The sequence below is a fragment of the Toxotes jaculatrix genome, chromosome 22 (genome assembly GCF_017976425.1).
Source record: "Toxotes jaculatrix isolate fToxJac2 chromosome 22, fToxJac2.pri, whole genome shotgun sequence".
Taxonomy (NCBI): domain Eukaryota; kingdom Metazoa; phylum Chordata; class Actinopteri; family Toxotidae; genus Toxotes; species Toxotes jaculatrix.
In genome coordinates this window covers 6,456,350-6,479,276 of record NC_054415.1, presented here as the reverse complement: position 1 = coordinate 6,479,276, position 22,927 = coordinate 6,456,350, and the positions used below count along the sequence as shown (strand labels likewise).

The window sequence follows — 22,927 nt, the reverse complement described above, 5'->3', positions numbered from 1 at the left end:
TTTCATTATAAAAATTAGAAAGGTACAGACTAGTATACGAGAACAAAAAAAAAAAAAATTAAAAATCTTCCTGAATATGTGCGATTTTGAAGTCACAGAATTGTAAACTTCATTGATGACCTATGCAATATACCATCAAACCCCCATGGGTTCCGTCATCATCATCTTGTCGTGTCTTTCGTCCCCACTCCTGACCTGTGACCCCTGAGCCTTGAAGATGACATGTTCACACAGTGTGAGCACTGGCTTGTGTGGCTGAGCCTGACGCAGGTCGCTGGACGGCACAGTCATGTTTTCAGGATTCTGAACGGTTGGTGGAAAAAGTATTTTAAACACAGTCACACACGCGCATCACAGTATAACAGTAAGAGCAGAAAAATGTGTGATTTAGCTTTATCTTATTAAATTATATTTGAAACTGACCAAGTACAAGTGTTGAATTCACTCACCCTGCACAGTGTGACCAGAATGAATATGGGGATGCATAACAGCGGAGTGACAACAAGTAGAGTGCTAAATATGGATTCCAAGGTGCTGAGTTTAAAACCATACTCCCTTAAAGGCTGTATTTGTGCCACGTTGTACAGCACTGTGAGCTAGGGGAAAGGAAACAATCGAGTTAGAGGGCTTGGCTATACAAGTGTAGTGGTGTGCAGAGAAAAAGCTGAAGGTATATTATCCCAACTTGCCAAGATAAAGCTGCCACTACAGATTCAGTGGGATTCCAGGTACCATTTTTGCAGAAAAAACATGTGAATGTAAAGTGTGACTAGCTCAGGTCTTATACTATATATGGTTTCCATAACATACAAAAACACCAGTATGCTCCTTTAACTCACTTACTAACACCCAATAAGAATAATACGCCTACTGTACTTTATGTTCTTGTACTGATCATGTCCGCAGTGAAGTGAATTTAAAACAGATGAGTCCACATTTTCAGGTAAAGGCAGCTTCTCTCCTCCTCATTCCCATGCGTTAAGTGAAGCGTAATTACTGATGTGGCAAAATGAAATATATTAAACACTCAGCAAAGATGAAAGGCCTGAGAGAGGGAAACAGGAAGAGAGGTAAAAATAAGGGTGATGAAGGACACCAAAAGATCTGTGTGAGGCATTAGTGGAAACAGACATTAAAGCAGAAAGCCAGAGTGAAAGAAAGAGAGAGACGGAAAGTAGATGAATCAAGTAAGAGAGATGTGACCCAGGTGCGCGGACTCACCCCGCAGATGAGCGGCGTGACGAACAACCAGCAGTACTTCAGCACGGGGAATGGCGGGTACCCGATCATGTCCTCGATGTTGTCATAGAAACGGTCTGCACCTGCATGGAGTCGTGGACAGGAGGTGTTAGTCAATCAAAGGGAATAAAATTGTTTTGTTTTCGCAGGGAATACAATCCAGTGAGATGGTGAAGCCTGCTTGTACTTTTTTCATTTCCATTTTATATTCCATTTCATGCTGCCTAATGCTTCAACTCCACCACATCTACTTTGTACTTCCATTTTTTTTAAACAGCTATAGTTACTTTTCAGATTAAGATTTCATGTACAAGACGTGATCAATTTATAAAATATGACAGTTGTTGGAAAACATGTCTGTGTGATGTTTCACACGATGGAGAATAACCAAGCTGTTAGTGAAGAGGAGGAGGGACAGAGGAGGAAGAACAACCACCAAATTAAATAAATAGTTGGTATACAGGGAAATAAGACAAAACCTAATCTCAGTAAGAATCATGTGACTCAAATGAGGACAAAAGGTAGACTGGTGAGACACCAGTTGTGGGCTAATGAGGAACTGAGGAGGCAGAGGAGTGAAATGGGAAATGAAGATGAGAAAGCTGCTCACCTTCAGCTGCCAAAGAGAGGAGGAGGAGGAGGAGAAGAGAGGAACTACAGAAAGAAAGACAGACATTTAAAAACAGGAGGAAACTGATATGAGATTGGTAAAGTACATCATTTGGCTGATGTAGCAGCATCTAGAGCTTGATTTTTACAAATGCATAATAGCAGAGTAAGTTGTCGAACCTATTCAGGAAGGCAGATGCAGCTCCATAAATGATAGAGTAATCAACCCAAAAAACTAACTACGTCTTTGCGGAGGAGGTAAGTGAGTGGCCTCGTTTAAATCTGGGTGAGGAAGTATCACCACACATAGCACAGACTCATCTGATGAGGCAGAGAGGTCTATATACAGTATACATTCAATACAGATGCTCTGAGAGTTGAGCAGTAAAGACAAATATGAGAAGGAGAGGAACTCTCCACCCACATGCTGTAATTTAGCCAGTAATGCTGCTGATAATGAAGGTGTAGGACGTGGTGAGAGCTCAGGAGATTTATCCTATTTAATGGTAGAGGAAGACTGGAATATAAAAGTGAAAGATTAATAGTAGGGATAAAGGTAGTGGACAAATCCTGACACACTTGTGGAAAAGAAACACACAATGAAAAATTCATTAAAAACAGCAAAGTAGTTGGGCAGAGTGTTCAAGGTGCTAACAGCAGAAGGTGCTCATGCTAGTTTCAAGCCAGTAGGTGGAGCACTCATCCTTCTGGTTTGGAATAAATGCCACAAACCTCAACTACTCTCAGTTGAGAAAAATCTCATCAGACGTCTCTTTTCATGTTGTTGGTAGAGCCGTTTTAATTTTGCTCAGGACAAAAATAAAATGTTAAAGTTTTTTTTTTTTTTATCTGAAGCTGCTTTCTTACAGATAAGATTACACAGATACAGATAAGTTGATTATGCTGATGAAACAAATGCTGCATTTGGAATCGCATAAGCTGAGGATATATTAATGAAGCTCATTTTGGTAGCTACTGTGAATGTAGTGCAGCACTGATGATGTTGATACTGTGGGGATAACAAACTCCACATTTCACTCACTAAAAGTGAATTCAGAGCTGAATTAGTATATCTTCCTGCAATAGTCTTCTATTTAGAAGAAACTAATTTTCAGAAACCTTTTAGAAATAATTGGAAGTTGGTAAATCACTTTGGTGATGGTCTTGTAATGCACTAGCCAATAAAATGACTTACCATACACCCACGCAATGACAACAGTCTCAAAACAGGCAATGATGAGGAGGCTGGTTCCACTGGGACCGTAGGTGTCAATCAGCTGGAAGAGGACTATGCCTCTCTGAAACATGAATAGAAAAAAAAAATCAGGAAAAAAGTCATGGCAGATAGAAAGAGAGATGTAGCTGTCAGAAGGAAAGTGGAAAGTGTGCCCTTCTTCTTCCTGCAGTTTACCTCAGTGACTAGTGGCAGCCCCAGCAGAAAGCAAATAACAGCAATGACCAGGACCAGTATCTCTCTTGCTCTGGGCCTCCTCAGGTGACGTGGGAACAGGTCTGTGATGGCTGTGGCCAGGCTCTCCACGCACACAAACTGTGAACACAGACCTGATGATAAGCTTATTTGTAACTAGAATATGAACCTGAGATGCTATACTGTATGATGCATTACCCACAGTACCTGACTGTCAAGGCCTAAGAAGAGGATCATGAGGAAGAAGAGCACAGACCAAAAAGATGAGCCAGGCAGCATTGACAGAGCCTTAGGATAGGCTATGAAGGCCAGACCAGGACCTGTAGGAAGCACATGAATGCATTATTAACACATTCTTCTTTGTCATGCAATCTTGAAGCCCAGGTATTCAAAGTCCTTTAATCCAGTGATTCACAACTTTTTTTGGGCTTGTGACCCCTTAAAATGAAGCATTTCACAAGAAAAAAAGCAAAAATTATAGAAAAGGAATAAATATAATTTTGTGGAAGACATTTTTTATCTTACACCTTTAATGATTTGCCCCTCAAATTTTTCTAGTAACTATTAATAACTAGTTTTATAACTTATAGCTCATCATTTTTGATGCCTTAAGAATACCGCTGGCCACAATAACTGAAAAGCTTTAGCTGTATCTTGAACATAAGACGCCATCTTGTGGACATAAGTGATTTTTGTCAATACTGCCAGCATTAAAGCCACAATGCATGAAAATAAATACAGCAGCTGTTTTAATACTAAAATGAATAGTGTAGAGCAATAATAGTTAATAGCGACAGCAGTAAAATAAAGGATGCAGAGGGTGAAAAACTCACCACTAGCAACAACGTTCTCAAGGGTTGTGTCCAGTTCATGTGCCATGAATCCCAACACTGAGAACACAGTGAAACCAGCAAAGATACTGGTGGCACTGTTCAGACCACATAGTGCCAAGCAATCCCTGCAACAGAACAAGAAGACAAGCTCAGTCAAAGACACGACTTTAAGACTGTAAATATGATGACATACAGAGAGAGCGACGGGATCTGTGTCACACTGACCTGTAGCAGTTGTTGTTGTATTTGTTGTAGCTTCCCAGAGCAGTCAGTACTCCCTGACACACAGCATAGGAGAAGAACACCTGAGTCCCTGCATCACGCCATACCTACAGAGGGTATGAGAATGAAAGCTGCATATGAGAATTTTAGGACCTTGAATGTTCCCACTGTTGAAATCACCCACAGCATATGCTTTCCATCAACTCCTCTCCCTACAAAGCTACAACACAACTAACCAGTGACTGTGCGCCACATTTGTGTTTGTATTTGTGTGCATTCAGGTCTATGGGTGTAGGCTGTTTTTTTTGCTTGGCTGTCTGTCTGTCTGCAGGCCCTCGTCCTGACAGCATCTGGTTAACATTAGAGGCATCACAGCACTGTGAGTCTCATCCACAAAAAGACAGAGTTGGCAAGGCTCCAAAGCAATATACAGCCCCCTGCTCTGGCCCCATGATGGGTCTGACTTATTTGCTGCCCTGGGTCAGAAATGGAAGACTTTGTCTGTTGCAAAGGATCTTCATTTCTGATTCTGGACAAAGAGGAAGCTGTTGTGTTCTTAGAAGTATGCCTTTTATTTTGAATTCCTCTTGGCTGCTCTACATACGGGTTCACACACGCACACTGACACAGAATGAGACACATTCACACATTAAACAGACCCCAGATGTCAGCCAGAACTCCATTATGATTTCCTCTGCAGTTTGAGCACAGAACATGCACTTGCATGCTAAAGCAGGACTAATTAGAAACAGATCTGTTTCAAGATCTGTTTTTAAGAGCATCTGGCATAACTCTGCTTTCTGACCCATAACTGCTTTCACCTGCTTTTGACATCACTGCAAATAATATTCTCAGTTTTTCCCCTCTCCTGTCATCCACAGTTATGGGGTAAGATTCCCACAATGGTTCATAGTGGTTTTAGGAGAATACGACACATCCTCATCTAATAAGAACAGCCACATTTCGTCTAACAGGGATTTGTGAAATTAACAGATAATTCAACCGAGTTGCATGATGCATCCAGATGAGATAGTAACAAAGAAATCCAGTCAAACAGACTGAAACAATTGAAAAACTGCAAAAAAAACCAAACAACTGACAAAAACAAATGTCAAGGGGCTCCTCTCTGGTCTTTGTGCAACATAATCCCCCAATAAATCTAGATTATTTTCACACACTTTTCACAGGAATGCTAATACAAACATATGCATACATGCACATACACATGCCCACATGGGAACAGGAAATGACCCAACACCAGCCAAACACAGGGCTCCCATGATAACATTTGACCCCTGAAGCTGAGAATCAAGCTGTGAACTGTCAAGAGGAAGAGTGACAGAGAGAAGCAGGGAACGGGGGAGGTGGAGAGGGGTGATGAACCATTTTGTAGGAGAAAGAACTCCTTTTTTAAGCTGTTGTTGCTGGCAGCAACAGATGCTGTCTTTGTGCAACAGCGTTCCAACCAGTCTAAAATCCACCTTCGTCTTTTTTTTTTTTTTTTTCAAATCTCTATTCAGTTTAGAAGCGACATCATTACACTAAGTGAATCACACATCTGCTGGAAGCATGTAATGCAGAGTGGGGTTTTTTGTGTGTAAATACAAATCAGTATTTTGCAATGATTATAAATTTCTGGCTTTGATTTCAGCTTAAAGCTGGTGACTTATAAAATAAGTATACTCACAAAATGCATTAGAAATTCCCACTGGAGAGCACAGTTTTGGCTCCTGTGTGATGGTGTCACTGTCTAATCTCTTTCACAAACTTCTAATTAGAAAAGGATCCTGGTTTATTTTTCTTGTTAAGTCTCTGGCTTGGGATTGGAAAAGAGTAACAGAAAAGAAAAAAAAGGGAAGAAAGCGGGGGAGGGGTGAGGATAACAGGACACTGTGTTCATCCTGTTAGAACACAAAGAACTCTAACAGAGAGAGAAGCATTGAGAAATAAAGAAAAATTATGTTCTCGTTGGTTGTGAGGCCAACGCTCTAAGTTGCAACAGCAGAGCAGAAGACTGACTCTTTCTGCTTACACTGATTTTAGAACCACAAACTGAATTTCAGATGGCAGTAAAATGGCTGTACTGTGCTTTGTGTTTGTAGCGTGATATTTCAAAAGCAAACCTTGTCACAAAAACAACATTATAACAATAAGTTCTTACATCTGGGTCAGCAAGCTTGCTGAGGTCTGGGGTGAGGTAATATTTCAGGCCCTCTGCAGCGCCTGGGAGTGTCACTCCACGGAAGAAGAGGATGAACAGCATCAGGTAAGGGAATGTAGCTGTGAAGTACACCACCTATAAAGACAAAAACAAGAAGTTATGCATTCATATGTGTTCACAGTGCATATGTTTTGTTATAGATATTGATAGTATTCTCTCTTTTCTTGAACCCACATGAATTAAACATTTGGCCTCATGGGGTCTGTTGAACAAGCTGTAAACCCAACACTGACATATTATCACCTTAAAAATTTGAAGTGGCTGACATTCAGACTTCTGTAAAACCAAAACAAGTAGCTGAAGGATGATAGAACACAACCTAATGTCCAGTATGTTAAAGGAGTACTCACCTTTCCTGTGGATTTAATTCCCTTCCAGATGCAGAAATAGCATATGACCCAGGCAAGGAGGAGACACAGGGCCAAGTCCCAGTGTACCTTACCCAGGGACATACTATCTGATATTCTTAACACGCGGTTACTGTGAGAGAGAGATCGGACATGTAAACACACATATACAAACACATCCTCTGCACATAACAAGTAGAATGATGGATATATAAATGTGCTATGCATACAAACACATGTTCCTTATTCTCTTTTTTTTTTCAAAAGCTTTCTCCCACTGCAGTAAACACAGCTTGGTACAAATGTGTCCTGACTCATGAGAAGAATGCACTGAAAGCCATTTTTCTATTCATATACAGCAAAAAGCGCCAAACATTTGTGTCTCAGATACAGATGTTGAAATCGCTCTCAGTTTATTTTGGATGGCTTCAGTTTATATTACAAAAGCTGCAGAGAAAAGGGTAGACATTGTTCTCATCACACAGCACAGCTGTATGTAACGAGTGATTTCCCAGTATCTGCTCTCAAATCAAATCAGGAGATTATCATGTGAAGGGCAGCAGCTATGTTTTGAAACAGCTAAAAACAAGAAAAAAAAAGAAGAAGAGGAAAACAATTTTCTATCAAAGTTGGAAGCTGAATATGGTGGCGTGACTGGTTATTTGTGGCTTCTGAGTAATGTCCATTTTCCATGCTGTTTGGATGACCCCAGTACACCTTTTGTTGATTCAGCACTAACATCACATATATCCAAGAGTAAGGATAGTCTCCTGGTATCTGGGAAGCATTAAGATCTGTTGTTGAGGAATGTTCCTCCCAAAGATAAGCTCACTGGGAGGATGATACTACTGATAAAGTTTTTTTTTCTCCCTGTTTAAAGGAGATTAGTGTGGGTGTGTTTCTCACGTCCAGTATTCGTTTTCCGGTGCCAATCCCACCATCTTAAATGACTCTGTTTCATTGCTGGAAATATAAAAAAACACAGGCAGGTTAGAAAAGTGAGTTGAAATCATAATAATTTTTAACAATGGTTAACCATCTTTTCAGTTTTTGATTATCAGTCAAGCCCTGCAATTGACTGTTTAATTTTTTGTTTTTTATTACGACCAGAATATTTCTTAAATCAGACATTTTACATTGGATAAAACACTGCACTCTAGTGGACAAACAATATATTTGTACGAATTAAACAAACAAGATGTGTTGTGTTAACCCACCCCCCCCCCCCCCAAACTGTCCCAAGGCAGTAATTAATAGTCCACTGTTTTTGTAATAAAAACAGATGTAAGAACCTCCTGTTCCCAACACATAAAATCATGGGTGTGTCCCAGAGCTGCTTAAACTATGGAAGTCAAGACTAATCCCATATTTCTTATCATTCTTTTTATGTATCTCATCAACATTATGAATTCTCCCTATGAATTCAATATGTGTCTCAAAATTATAAATTGTAATAGTTGATCAGGTATAGCTCAGTTACAAATATGCAACTTACAAGTAAGTGAAGTTGTCACTGTAGTCTAGTGAGGTGAAGTTGTTTAGGAATGACCAGTTGGATTCAGGGTGAAACAAATGGGGGTTGGCAAACGTGCTGATGTGATCGTGACATAATTCTGTGAGGTTGAAGAAAGAGAGATGAAGTTGAGATGGATGGTGCACACTTTAAAACGCTAAAATGCGTGGGAGGATTGGCAAGATTTAGTGTGTGCTATGTTCCATACTGCTAATCAAATGCAGACGTGTTTACACAAGTCAGCGCTGATTTATCCCAAAAGGTGCCTTACCCGTGTTCCAGGCATTGTCACATGTAGACCAGGGAAGAGGACTTTTGAAGGAGTTAATCAGGTAGAAGATAGCCCAGGCCAACACCACAATGTAGTAGATGTTCAGATACATCACAATCACTTGGCACGCAATCCCCACCCCTGAAGGACACAGCAAGTTTTCCCACAGTTTAGTGAAAATGTCTGGCTGCTGTCTTCTTCTGTGTTATGCAACAGTTACAGCTCCTAGGTGCTGGTTTGGTTCCCAGTCTCCAACACTGACATATACATGTACATGTGTTCCTACAGTTCACTTTTGTTTATCATCACAAGAAATTGATATGATCAATAAAACACCAGAACTGCTCACAATCAATAAAATGTTCCCTTTCGTGTAGTATGTATTGTAGTGTATCCTCTGCCCTGTTTTTTAGGGCAACTGCTAGTTTGAAATTTAGATAATGGGGAAAACAAACCTAACAGTGAATGTACAAGGCAGCTACTGTTGAGGGTTGACCACTTTTAAAGCCCTGCAGAGGCAGTAAAAGTGATTTCATCATTTCATTTAACTCGCTTTTAAACATTCCTCAGAAATAATTCTAAAAGTTTAAAAGACTTAAAAACACTACTGTGATCGCTACATTTTTGGTGAGTGAAAAAATAAGATTCAATCTCTTACTGTTTACACAATTTAGGAGTCTGCCAGAAACAGCTAATTTTGTTTCCAATAACAATGAAGAAAACCCAATGCAAAACATGCATTTCCTGCATGTCAAATGACCTATTAATTCCACAAAAATCAGTCTGAGCCTTGTTTTTACCCTCAAACATGGGGCATATCTTCCTCCAGGCGGTGACCCCGCCCTCACTGGTGTACTGGCCCAATGCTGTCTCCAGGAAAAACACAGGGATGCCACAGAAGAAGAGGAACACAAAGTAAGGGATGAAGAAAACACCTGAAAAGAGGCACAGACAAAGAAGTCTCACATGTAGGAGGAGTGAGGCAGGGCTACCACCGACAAATAAACACATATTAAGCCAACATGTTAAAAGATTTCTAGTAAAACTGACTATGGAACTACTTGCAAATGGAAAGATAAAAATGTTTTGAATGGAAATGGATACAATTTCAAAATAAAGGTTATCTTCTGGGGACTGGAATCTTTACAAAAGGATCCAGCCAAAATGAGACATGATGAATGATGAAATTTCTCTGATTATGATGACAACAATGAAACCTTTGAGGTGAATTCAGCTAGTCATTGAGATGATGAAAAATTAAATTGCCTGCAGCCAGCAAAAATCCCCTACTGGTCCAACACCTGTTTCTCACCTCCTCCATTCTTGTAGCACAGATAGGGGAAACGCCAAACGTTTCCAAGGCCAATGATTTCCCCAGCCATGGAGAACATGAACTCCATGTTGTTGGCCCATTTCCCCCTCGGCTGAATCCCTTCTGCAGGAACCTCGTTATCTCTAACAGGGACTCTTTTGGCTGTTTCCTCCGTCATGGTCTCTCAGTCTGTTGAATCCAATGAACACTTAAATGAAATGCAAACCATACCTGTCACGTTCTCTGCAGCTCTTTTCCGAGTATGCAGATTTGGAACAGTAGACTTTGCAATTCTACTTAAAGTTATATTTATCCTAATATCTCACACTACAGTACATTTAAGTTTCATTGTGTGATTAAATTAATTCGATTCCACAAAACCATCGAACTCCAGCAGTGAGCAAGAGATTGCTCAACTAAACTGTGCAGAAATATAGCAAACATACAACCTAAGAAAAGGAAAAAGGAGAGCAAAACATTAGTGTCAAATCACTTTTTTTGCCCCTAAAGAATAGATTTGAATGCATGCAACTCACCCAGGAGTTTGCGATGGGCGCCGACAATATGATCCTTTGACTGACCAAGCGAAGTTTGAAGAAAAGACTTGTTCTAAAAAAAGGGGGAGTGTCCTGAAGGATGCCACTCACGCTCTGACTTTCTCTGGTAGACTCCGTTGTTCTCACGGAGGCTCCGGCGTGTGCGTGCAAAAGTTGGTGGAAAAAGGATTCAGATGTTTCAGCAGAGGTTACAACATCACAATGTAAAAACGCCTCATCAAAATAGCTTAACAGTGAAAGTCGTTCAATCAAGAAAAATTACAGACCTATTGTGAGCAAAATGTTATTCAGAATCAAATTGTGCATGGATCATTATTACAGATGCATTCATGTGTGAGGTCTCCAGTGCGTCATATTTCATGAGCTGGGCGGTGCTGTATGTAAAATCTTAATCTGCAATCTGCAGGAAGTTAGCAGTCCAGTAATTTATGTGGTTTATATAAAGAGGCCTAACATGAAAAGACAAACCTAAAGAAAAATACAGCATGTTGCAGTCAGTTAAACATGATTTCCACCACCCCCGCACTGTTTTTTCTCGCACTCTCTAATTAAACCCTATAACACCGCCCCCCCAAAAAAAAACGCGTGATGTGTCGGTAGCGAACGAAATGGCTCTTTGAAGTGAACGATGGGAGCCGACTCCTGCCTGGAAGCCGGAGCTGTTTTGTTGTGATTGGTCAACTAAAAAAAAAAAAAAAAAAAAAAAAAATCTGAGGAGCCCTTTGGGAGCCGGCACTTTTTAGTGAGCCGAGCCATAAGAACCGGCTCGCTTAAAAGAGCCGGAATTCCCATCACTAATTGCTATGGACAGTAGCGCTGCAAGCCAAGACCGGGGAGGAGTTACATCACATTGACGCATTGACGTACAGTGCGTAAGGAACGAGGAAATAAAAGTAAACAACGCACAGGAAGACGAAAATGTTATGCAGCGTTAGTCATCCGTTTTGGTTCCGACTTTGTGTTTTTTCTGGTGCTTTATTAATAATGCATTAAGGATTTTCTATCCCGATAAGGACAGGGACGCAGTTAGAGACAGGCTGAAAACTGGTAAGACACCCGCAGAGTTGAGAGGAGTCGGGTGCGGCAGCCGTTAATGATAGCTAGCTCGACATGGCAATTACCTGTAGTATCTGAATTTTTGTTTACAGGATGAAATGCCCTTTGCCACCATGGCTTAAAAACACGTCCTTGCCGTTAGGTTTGTCAGACGGATAAAACATAGTCCTGCCCTCCCACACCCACACCCACCCTCCCCTCCCTTCCCCTCCTCTCCTCTCCTCTTGTTTAATTCGAGTTGCGATTTGCCTAAGTGTGTTCGCGTGTTGTCCCTTATTAATTCCAGATTTAGCTATGTTAGCCATCAGATCGTCAGAGGAGGAGTCCACTGAGATTGAGGAGATGGACACCTCAGAGCCCAACTGGTGCTGGTTCTACTTGGCTGAGTGTGGAGTGTGGCATATGTTTGAGGTAGCTCACAGGACATGACGACTTTCAACATCACAATACACTTACTGACAGTCTTTATACTGCATATTCCCCGCCTACTGCCCCGCCCTCGGTAGTATTTAAACTACGGGTCAACCATCAGTCCCACTGCATTGTGCATTTCCTTTCTCCCGTTACCACTGCACACAGATAAACATGTAGAGCTGCAATCGATTAGTCGATTGAAAGACCGATTAATTAATTGTTTAGGTTGTATTTCAAGCAAAAAGTTGTCAAATGTGAAATTAGACAGGACTGCCACTGACAATTAGTTACATTACTTGTACATAACTTTATATATTTGTTTTTAAATGTTATATAATGGTGAAAAATGCTTTTCTTAAATCTGATGAGACATCTTCAAATTACATATTGTGTCCAACAAACAAAGTTTGAAGAAAGAAAAGCACAGAGTACTCACGATGGAGGAGCTGGAACTGTTTGCCTTTGCTTGAAAAATGACTGAAATTATGAATTATCTAAATAGCTGCCACTTAATTTTCTGTCCAACGACTATCTGACCAGTTGAATAATCTAATTTTTCTCAATTTCCCTGTCAGATCGATCCCAGCGCAGCCTGCTCTGTGACCAGTGCTCAGATTGAGCAGTGCTACAACAGAAACCAGCGTGGTGTGATGGAATTCTACACAGCCAAGTACACGTACAGACTTGACTTTTCAGGTGTGATGATGAAAGACTTTTTTTTGCACGACACTCTACAGTCAAAGTAGAACTAGAGCCACTTTATTCAGACAGAGAATAATCAGCCTTAAGATTTTTGAAAGGAAAGTAGTCTTAAGAATTCTGGTGAAGATAAGTTTTACTGTATTTGAGTTAATCCTGTTTTAGAAATTGTACTTGAATATGAGTTTCTGTAGCCCTAATCTTAAATAAATTCCTTGCCAGTTATGCGCCAGATCAATGTCACAACAGGGAAGCAGCGGCCAATCAAACGCTCTCTCCACTCTGCGACTGGCTTCAGGTAAGTTTCGTTCACTTCAGGTAAGTGAAAATGTGGATAAAGATCTTCTCTTTATCCCTTTATCCAGCAGCAAAGAGGTGTTCGAGAGAAAGTTACAGGGAGCAGGATGAGATTGGGAGTGAGGAGACTCCCTTTGCATAAAAGGTCATAGTTCAAGCATCTGCCAACCTCAGGAATCCCTGAGATAAACCTTAAACTCCTCCCTGCTCTGCAGCGAGTTGCCCTGCAGAGAGCAAAGAGCTGGAGTAAATAGAATTTCTCCATCAGAAACACATATCATAGAATGAGCTGGGGTTTTTTTGCAAGCTTTTTCTAAATGACACTGGCACGATGACACAACACAACAATCTCTCTTTCACTTATTCTGTCAGGTTTATTTGTGATAATCTTGCCTTGCCTGTTCCCTGTCACTGGGAGAGAATCAATACAGATGAACCCTATCAGGTGAGTAACATAACACACAATACTGTAACGTATGCTAATTTGGTTCACATACACAGTGCTGGTACTGGTTTAGCTTATGACAAGAACTAAATAACATATTAATGTTTTTACATTTTATTTACAGTAACATAAAAAGACATATACTCTGCGGTTGTTTACTGATCTTGTATTAGTTATTTGAAATTTCCATTCAGTCCTTTGTCAGTGCCACTCTCCCACTCCTTTGACTGTTTTACGCATATGTGATTGTGTTCTTGCAGCTTATCCAGCTTGGCAGAGACACATATGAGTTTAAAGAAGTAGGCAGACTGTATGAAAGGACAATGGACCATCCAATCAAATCCATCCAGAGGATTCAGAACCTGGACTTATGGGAGTTCTTCTGCAGGTACACAGTTGTCGTATTGTCGTGAGTGTACTTCACTGTGTCCAGAGTGCTCATTTGGGTCAGCCAAGGATTCTGCTTCGATGGACTTGGTGATTTGAATGTGATTTGGGTATTTTTAAAGCAGTGCTTTCACCGTGGTTTGTAGCCTACGACACATTCTGTGAGAAGCACAATGGCACTTTTCTGCTGGAAAGTCTCTCTTCTTATAAAAACAAACAGAATGAAACCCAGGCTAGGGCATTCTCGCCTTTGAAGAAACATTTAATTTGTTGTGCTGCAACATATGAAACCACATGAAAGTAAGTTGTGCCGTAGTTTTTAGCACATCCCTCTAGCCCTTTGTAGCTTGAAAATATGCTCATCCAGTAACAAAGTGATGATCAGTGCTCTGTGTTGTGTTGTCATTACTTGGTTCTCCCCTAAGGAAGAAAACACAGTTGCGAAAAGTCAAGCGCACTTTGGATATTGAGGAGAGAATGCTGTTTCATGGCACAGGACACAGCAACATACAAGCTATATGTACATTTAACTTTGACTGGCGGCTGACAGGAAGCCATGGCGATGTCTATGGCAAAGGTAGATCCTTCTGTGTTGTGATATAACATTATGAAACAATTCACTACACTTCTCGTTGTTAGAGTCTTAACATTTTCCTCACACTTCTCTCTTCCAGGGAGCTACTTTGCCCGAGATGCTAAATACTCCAGTAAATTCTGTCACACCACAGGGAAGCACAACACCACCCTGCAGAGACACGGACTTGCCCCACCAATATTTGCTAGCGAGCCGCCCTATAAGACCATGTTCCTGGCCAGAGTGCTTGTTGGAGAATACACAGTTGGTCATCCTATGTACTGCAGACCACCCTCCAAGGATGCCAGCTTCACCAACTTTTACGACAGTTGTGTTGATGATATGGCCAATCCAAAGATTTATGTGATTTTTGACAGCAATCAGATTTACCCTGAGTATCTCATTGAATTTTACTGACATGATTCAGTTTTACTTTGCCTAAGAAGGGGGACATTTGCTTTTTTCTTTGAGTCAGATCCAGTGCCTAACTGGAGCATGAGTTATATAAAGTGCCTTTAGGAAAATTGGAAAATAAAGCAGACAGTAAAGACTTTGTGTACAGTTTCTATACTGTACTGTCTATTCTAAGACTTGACCTTGTGGCTGGAATGTTTCTGTGATGTAAAAAGGATGAAAATACTGACTGAAGATCAGTCTGTGTGGCAGTTTTGTATTAAGTGCAGAATCCGTGCTTGCTTGTTCAAAATCTGTTGTTCAAAATCAGATTGGCACTTGCAGCCTGTAGGTTATAGGTGATGTCCTGTCATCAGCCACAGCCCTTTTACCACGTCCACAGTGCCACGCATGAGCATATTTACAAGTCAAGCCAAAACCAAAAACCACAACATGTTCCTTCTCACTCACTTAGCACCATGGTCTGTTAGTGACCTCAACATCTGTGTGTACCTAGAACAAAGTATTACGAAGGCATGGATTTATTATTATTATTATTTTTTTAATTCATAAAAACACTTCTACCTCTGATTTTTTTTTTTTACCATGCATCAGTGCACTTTCCGCCCTTTCCATGAAAGGTTTTGTAATTGTGTCACAGTGACATAAAGTTCCAGTGTTGTGTTCACTTGTCCATGTTTTATGTTTTTCTCACCAGTGCTCAATATTTGAGAATGAATTTGGTGCAAGTTCATCCCAAACCAAACCAAGATCAGCTTTAGCATCACATTCGAACACAAAGTGTGACGTCATCACCTGCTAACATCTTTCTTTAAGGAATAAGCAGGAAATCTGTACACCCAGTGTAAATTTATCAAAAAATGAACAGCCAGCACATGTATAGTACTGTCATGAAAAGTAATAACACAATGTAATATTGCTTTGCTGTGTAGATTTGTTGATTACATTGTATGATTGTGTTTATGTGTATTTTTGAGCAACTGGAATAACAAGAGAATGAATGGGTCTTGAGCAACTAGTTCATTTCCTCATAGTAAATACAAGTGACAAGTGAAGAAACAGCCTGATGTCTTCAGTCATGACACTATGGCTGTGTGTGTGTGTGTGTGTATGAGTAGGGGTGTGTGAGTCTATATGTGTGTCTGACAAATAAACAAATAAACTTTTTTACATAAGCATAGAAAATGATTTCTTGTACAACATCTTTCAGAAAAGAAGGCTGGTACTGAATCATATGATGGTAACGGTGTCACATGCTCCTCCTTTTCCTAAACAAATCCGGCCTACCTCAGAGGGAGTGGCTATGAAGGACTTTTAATTCATAAGTCAGAAGCACCTGTGAGAACTTTGATAGTCACCTGAGCAAATCAGAGGCAGTAAAGTCAGTTTTAAATTTTATTTACTTAGCTTTTGTTGTGATATAATCTACGTAATTTGTGTCTCTTGGAACAATGTGGAATGAGGAAGTGGAATTCATGGACACATCTGACAGCCCATGGCACTGGTATTACTTGGCAGACTGTGGACAGTGGCACAAATTTGAGGTAAATCATTTTGCACCTTTCTTTAGATGACATTCAGTCTGTTACCTTACAAAACCATTTATAGAGAATAATGTCTGAAGTATCACTAACCTTCTGTTACCCTGTGCCTATCTTGCAGGATGACACCAATAACCCTCTTCAGAGTGAGGATATTGAAAAATATTACCTAAACCACCCAAAAGGAGTAGTAAATATATTTTCACCTAACTGTCACGGCACAATCGATTTTTCAGGTGAGTGCATTTTCTTTCTCACATTAAGTCCGTGAAAAACTTGTCTGACATGGTTTATGTGTTTCTATACAGCTATGTTACAGACAGACCTCACCACAGGAGGGCAAAGAAGAATCAAACGGGCCTACAACATTGAGAGAAGGTGAAACGTGGCTTAAAACACAGAAATACATCAAATCATTCACACTTACAACGGTGACTCACGGAGAAGTCAGTCTTTGGTATAGTTTCTTGCAAAATGAAAGTGAAACTGAGAGCACAATGGAAACTATCTACGCTTTCCTCCACAGTTGTTCCTGCTTCAGTGCTGCTCCGGTCTTCTGGGAACAGGTTGATCCTACGTGTCCACATCAGGTGACAATGAAAGTGAAGTGAAATTTACAGAAAACTATTTAGAGTTGTCAGTTTTTACTTTGTATGAATTATGTCAGTATGTTTATGTTCATAATCTGACTCAGCTATTGAAAAGCAAACTTTGTGCTTTAATATTTTTTTTCCAACCATAGCCTTTATTAAAGGTGTATTCTTAATGTATTTTACAGTTAATCCCTCTGAGTGAACTCACCTCTGAGTATAAGACCGTGGCAAGTTATGTGAAGTACGATGGGCTGTTAAACAAATCCATTGTATCAATCTGCAGGATTCAGAACTTGGACCTGTGGGAAATGTATTGTAGGTAAGAAGGTCTTTAACTTAGGCTCTCTCCATTTCCTTCATCGGTCACTTTCTTTGTAACCAAAAAAGTATTTCTTTATTTGTTTCACAGGAAAAAGAAACAGTTAATGAGGATTCAAGGTGTCAAAGAAATTCAAGAGAGAAGACTCTTTCATGGGACTGATGCCAAAAATGTTGACAGCATTTGCAAGTATAACTTTGATCTACGGTTAGCTGGACAACACGGCCACTCATACGGCAAAGGTAAATTAGAAGTTTTAGAAGCAACCGTCTGCACAACAAGCTACAGAATATGTACAATATAAATAAAAGTTGGTCTCAGCAGAATTCCCTCAGCTAACCTGACTTTCTCTGTTTCTATTTAGGAATATATTTTGCAAGACATGCAACATATGCGGACAAGTACAGCAATGGAGGTATATTCCAAGACACTAAAATAATATTTTTGGCTCGGGTGATGATCGGAAAATCAACTGTTGGAAAATCTCATTTCCGAAAACCTGATGATGGATGTTCTGAAAACTGTCACTACAGCTGTGTGGATGATATCAACCATCCAAAAATTTTTGTTATTTTTGATCCCAATCAAATATATCCAGAGTATTTGATTCAGTACAGATGAAGTCAATACAGGATCTGGAGTATGTGCAACATCAATATCGACCATATATTTATCAATAATATATGGGGTATATGAAGATTTCAAGAACACGGGCTGCGTTATCACAGGCTACGATTAGATTTAAGACTACATTATGCAGATTTATATTTGACCTCAAACAGAAACAGAAGAGTTTAATAAAGTTTCCTGGCAGAAGCAAACCAAAGTCTTCATGTCTTTATTCGTGTTCCAGTTTTTCATCATCTGTATTATTACTAGGGATAAAAAGGCCAAAGTTGCCAAAATGCATTGCATTCACAAAAGAAAAACTATTTTGTGATCAATGAATTACTATCTCATAATTAAAAGATCTCACTCAAACCCATTCTCTTAATTTTGTAATCAAGAGAAAACTTCCCTAATTATGAGATACTGTAGACTAATGGGATATTAATTGGAATACTTTAGAACTTTACTGAGAATCATCAGGCTTTTAAGGTTTTGTCAGTATCACAGTAATTTAATTTATAGTTGTCAGTATATATCCAATGCTACATAGCAAAAAGGAAATGTTAATAGTTAATTCCAAGCTCTTACTTTTTCAACATGTAAACAAAGATCAGCTAAAAGTGGGACTAAAGTTGCAGTTCTCTGTTTAACTCTCTGAATTCAACATTATACTAGACCAGAGGTGTCCAAACTGTTCCACAAAGGGCCGTGTGGCTGCAGGTTTTTGTTCCAACCAATGAAGAGCACACAGTGTGACCAATCAACTGAAGACTGAGATCAGTTGATTAAATAAGTGAAGTCTGGTGTGCTGCTGCTCGGTTGGAACAACAGTTTGGACACCTCTGTACCAGACCAATTCAAGTACAGCTCACTGTACCTGAATTGGTCAGCAGAGGTCGCTGTTGACATAGGCAACGTTTTAGAAAGGGTTGATGGTCGTTATTCCCATACTTGCTTGGTTTATGACTATTATTACTATTCCACATGAAGCACTTTAATGACATTCTGAACTCTTTACAGCCTTTTTCTCTTGATTTTTGTTTTAATCATATGATCCATGGGGTGAGTGATCGACTGCATGTGCAATGTGATTAATATGGCGTTCTTAAATATATCCAGCACAAGCCTACAACGGTGAGTGAGGAGTTGTCTGTGTGCCCACCTCTTCAATTAATCTACATCTAACTTGCCTGATCTTCAGCTTGCTGAAATACTAAGACTCAAGGCACTAGCCATATGCTTCCCCTACTCCCATGTGCTTACCTTGCAGGTGCAGAGGAAATCTGTCATCTGTCCTGACCTTGCCTAACTTCCTTCCCTATAGTCTCGTCACAGTAGTTTACTTTAGCATGTAGGTGCAGGTGTTGCTCCTTGTCATTTCTGTCGGATATGAAACACCCATTCACAGATGTAGCCACATGTGAAAAACTTGCCCCTTGGCACCACTCGCTGGCAAGAAGAAGACGAGGTTATCAAAGCGCTTCCTCATTGGGTGTGAAGGTATTGTGACCCGGAAAATACAGAGGAAAGATGGGGTCAGATTTATGAATATCGAAGCTCTGTTTTTTCTTTCTATACAACGGTCATGGGAAATAACTTTCATTTCACTATGGATGGACAATAGTTGTAAAACTGTGATTGTAAAATTCTCCAAATTGTTAAAATCCAGCTTTCATGAATAATTTATTTGTTATATTATAATTTAATTAAACAAGGACTTAGTTTCTTTTAATTACAAAATGCAGTTAGGATTTTCGTATTGGTTAAAAAACTCTTGTGTTCTTAAAATATCAAAATCACATTACTGTCCTGTGCAATTTCCACAAAGATGCATTTTGTATCAAACAGAAGATTTCAATGTATTAAAGCTAACAAAATCAATAACACTAGCGTCTCTCAGTCTCAAATGACTTGCACACGCTCATAGAGACACATTATTTGTGCAATATTTTATAGCCCACTGCACATTATGTTTGTAAATGGAGCTGTTTTCCAGAGCTAGGCCATCATCTCTCAGTAAACTATCTCAGATAATTTAATTGGTCCAGTGGGTAAGATGGACAGATTTGGTGATGAGTCTAGCAGATGGTGTTTCAAAGTATGTTTATTTCTATGCATAACAAACACATTTTTGGTTCAGATTTATTATTATTATTACATAACAAAATATGTCTTTGCAGATGTATGCTAAGTTCCACTGCATATACTTTGAAATGTTTGAAACTGGGGCTGCGAGTTCTTGCAAGTCAATAAGTGAGTCAAGTTTGATATCTCCTTAAATATTCACAGCTTGGTGTGCTCAGAGTCTGGCGTGTGATTAGAAACTCTTTGATGTCAGCTTCATCAGATGATATCAACATGTTGAGTTTGTGAATCAACCAAGTCCAATTAGTGGATCTCCTCAGAAAGCTGTGTGAGTGTGTGTGTCACTAAGGGAGAGGACGAGAGACGCTATTCTATTCTTCTCTGTCTCTGAAACCCTCCAATGAAACCAAGACTTGGCAACAGGAAGTAGTTCCTTTCTAAATTATTTAACAATTTCAGCATTTTGAAACACTTAAAATGGAGAGGAGCCTGCTAGTTCAGGACAAGGGATGTCATGGTCATGGTTAGCATTTAACCCCCTAAACCAGGGGTGTCCAAACTGTTTCACAAAGGGCCGTGTGGCTGCAGGTTTTTGTTCCAACCAATGAAGAGCACACAGTTTGACCAATCAACTGTCTGAAGACTGAGATCAGTTGATTAAATAAGTGAAGTCTGGTGTGCTGCTGCTTGGTTGGACACCTCTGCCCTAAACCATGGGGACATCTTTTAGTCCCCAGTAAAAGTGACTGGATCAGAACCAAATGTTAACTCTGTACATACACTGTATTCACACAAATATATATCCATAGGCTGGCTGACTGAAATTACTTTGGATGACAACAATCTGGAAGCATCACACTGCTGAGAGCAAAAATCATGTTTTTTATTATGGAAAAAGTTTCACTTTTCTTTACAAAACACAGCACATTTTCAGCTACACATTTTCTATAATTTAACCAAACGTCACAATCATCAAAAACATCTAATATCATTTTAAGAAGCTCTCTCTGTGTCACAGACCCATTCTGTGACAGGAAACACAACCCGATGTCCCTGAGCAGAGAGAAAAGAAATACATATAATAAAAAAAAACATTTTAATGTCATTGTCATGTTGCCTAATATAGCCTATCTATGCAGAGGAATGAGTGGGTGGGCTAATGGGACAATGAAACGGCACAGTGTTGGGTTTTTCACATAAAATAACACATATTAATAAATTAAATTCGATCATTTGATCACATGAAATGAAACATCACAATGAAACACTTCATTTGACACAAGGAACACAACATAAAAGTGGCAACAGTTCTTGCTTGGCACAAGAGGCGTAAAGACCCAGTACAAGCTTTGGCACCGCTGAGGAGTTTTCTCATGATCTGTTTTCATTTTTACAGTCACAAGCATTTAAAATGCACCTGGTGCAAACCATCATCAGTGACTCGGACAACAGAATGTGACTGGCAGATTTTTTTTTTTTTTTTTTTTTTGTAGTCTTCAGACCCAACTGACAATGATTCAGGTGACATCACTTGAAGAGTCTGTACAGTTCTGTCTGGAGCCACAAAAGACTTTCTACAACAGTTTTCACATGTAGTAGCATTCCCCAAGACCTGCGCACAGACTGTGATGTGTAAAATCTGAGGAGTTCCCCGTTATTAAAAACCAGCTAATGAAAGTCATTCACCCATCAGTGCTGAAAAATTCAAAACCCCTTCTAAAGAAATTAAATACTCTTGCTACATCCACATTCAAATTAAGTGCTATAAAACAAATGTATAATTATAGTTAAAGAATAATAAACTAATATTTAAGAACTTTGATCTCAAGGTAATTTTTTGGACTTTGCAGTTGTTTGCCTTTGACTTCAACATATCATTTAACAACTGAGCATCACATTATAAAATCTTATACAAAAGATGATGTTAGTTTTAGTAGTTTGAGCCACCGTACAGCACAGATGCTGGCGTATTGTTGGGCCGAACCTGCCCCTTAAATCCCAAACATGCCAAGCCTCAAACTGTCTTCACAAGCATCACAGGCCACAACTCTAATGAAAGAAACTTTCTGTCTTTCCAGTCTTGTACAGAGAGCTCTTAGCCGTGAGCTCTTTCATGGCCTGTCCTGCTTCATTCTCTGCAGGGTGCCATGTCATCATTGCGGGAACAGCGTAGCAGCTCTCTCAGTTCAAAGGTCGCTCTTCTGCATCCCGAGCCCATGCTTAGTCCTGAGTCCCTGCCTCTCCATGATGTTCCACAGCTTGCGCAGGTTGGACTGGGTAATGACGTCATCAGGCTTGAGCTGGAGCGCGCGCAGGTAGTTGGCCTCCGCTTCAGGAAGTTTTCCATTCAGGTGGAGGATGGCACCGAGGTTCATCAGAGCAGCTGGGTACTGAGACAGGGCAAGGGAGTCAAGACAACAGAAAAGGAGGCAGAGTGATGCATGGATGTGAGGTGTTGAGTTACAGGATCGCTGTACTTGTGCCAACTGTATCGACCTTGAGTTTATCTGTTTGGAAACTATTTTAAACTTGCCCTTCTCAGCTATGTGAGACACACATGCATTTTATCCAGCTTGCCAAGTTTTTTTATGGTGGATTAAGGGCAAAGCCTCTGGTTAAATTTGCTTTAGGCTACAGAAATCAAATATGCATTAATTTTTGCCCCAATGCAAGAACACAAAGAACAGTAGCAGGATGAATGAACAAGCCCACACTGAGGTGTGTTTCTGGAGTCCTATTTAATAAAATACCATCTGGCCCTGAATAGTGCACCAGCCATGGGAATCTACAAAATCCAGGTCATAGCCATAACAAACACACCCAAATCTCATCCTAGAAGTCATCTGCACCTCATCCCCCAAACCTGGCCTTGTTCCCAGGCCTGTGTCCTGACATATGGTTAGCAACATGATAACCGGTCCATGGGTTTTGTCCTCAAAAA

The 22,927-nt window shown here is 40.0% G+C and overlaps 4 protein-coding genes across 7 annotated transcripts in view; 2 read left to right on the top strand and 2 right to left on the bottom strand.

The window, feature by feature from the left end:
- Positions 1-11,308, bottom strand: LOC121176141 (sodium- and chloride-dependent betaine transporter-like). Of its 2 annotated transcripts, none has more exons than XM_041030134.1 (16): positions 10,533-11,308; positions 9,997-10,204; positions 9,485-9,619; positions 8,685-8,825; positions 8,396-8,513; positions 7,807-7,863; positions 6,904-7,033; positions 6,494-6,628; positions 4,336-4,439; positions 4,111-4,235; positions 3,485-3,597; positions 3,260-3,397; positions 3,044-3,146; positions 1,222-1,322; positions 450-596; positions 1-303 (listed from the first exon to the last, which is right to left on the bottom strand). In XM_041030134.1, exons 2-16 carry the CDS (start codon positions 10,172-10,174, stop codon positions 136-138), a joined length of 1,893 nt encoding a protein of 630 aa, XP_040886068.1. In that variant the 5' UTR covers positions 10,175-10,204; positions 10,533-11,308; the 3' UTR covers positions 1-135. The 2 variants fall into 2 exon arrangements, with proteins under 2 accessions (XP_040886068.1, XP_040886067.1); XM_041030133.1 differs by having other exon boundaries at positions 9,997-10,185.
- A 68-nt stretch (positions 11,309-11,376) lies between these two features.
- On the top strand, positions 11,377-14,975 carry LOC121176144 (protein mono-ADP-ribosyltransferase PARP11-like). Of its 2 annotated transcripts, XM_041030136.1 has the most exons (8): positions 11,377-11,600; positions 11,896-12,020; positions 12,599-12,719; positions 12,945-13,020; positions 13,392-13,464; positions 13,725-13,852; positions 14,277-14,428; positions 14,526-14,975. In XM_041030136.1, exons 2-8 carry the CDS (start codon positions 11,904-11,906, stop codon positions 14,840-14,842), a joined length of 984 nt encoding a protein of 327 aa, XP_040886070.1. In that variant the 5' UTR covers positions 11,377-11,600; positions 11,896-11,903; the 3' UTR covers positions 14,843-14,975. The 2 variants fall into 2 exon arrangements, with proteins under 2 accessions (XP_040886070.1, XP_040886071.1); XM_041030137.1 differs by lacking the exon at positions 11,896-12,020.
- Positions 14,976-16,035: 1,060 nt separating this feature from the next.
- Positions 16,036-18,113, top strand: LOC121176145 (protein mono-ADP-ribosyltransferase PARP11-like). Of its 2 annotated transcripts, none has more exons than XM_041030138.1 (7): positions 16,036-16,383; positions 16,502-16,616; positions 16,689-16,758; positions 16,907-16,982; positions 17,159-17,292; positions 17,383-17,534; positions 17,657-18,113. In XM_041030138.1, the coding sequence occupies exons 1-7, from the start codon at positions 16,291-16,293 to the stop codon at positions 17,911-17,913; spliced, it is 897 nt and encodes a 298-aa protein (XP_040886072.1). In that variant the 5' UTR covers positions 16,036-16,290; the 3' UTR covers positions 17,914-18,113. The 2 variants fall into 2 exon arrangements, with proteins under 2 accessions (XP_040886072.1, XP_040886073.1); XM_041030139.1 differs by having other exon boundaries at positions 16,038-16,383; positions 16,907-16,970.
- A 2,746-nt stretch (positions 18,114-20,859) lies between these two features.
- Positions 20,860-22,927, bottom strand: part of tmtc2a (transmembrane O-mannosyltransferase targeting cadherins 2a) — a 48,620-nt gene continuing 46,552 nt past the window's right edge. Inside the window, exon 13 of the mRNA XM_041030504.1 lies at positions 20,860-22,376. Within this exon, the coding sequence (XP_040886438.1) occupies positions 22,173-22,376 (204 nt within the window). The 3' untranslated portion in view covers positions 20,860-22,172. The remainder of the gene's footprint in view (positions 22,377-22,927) is intronic.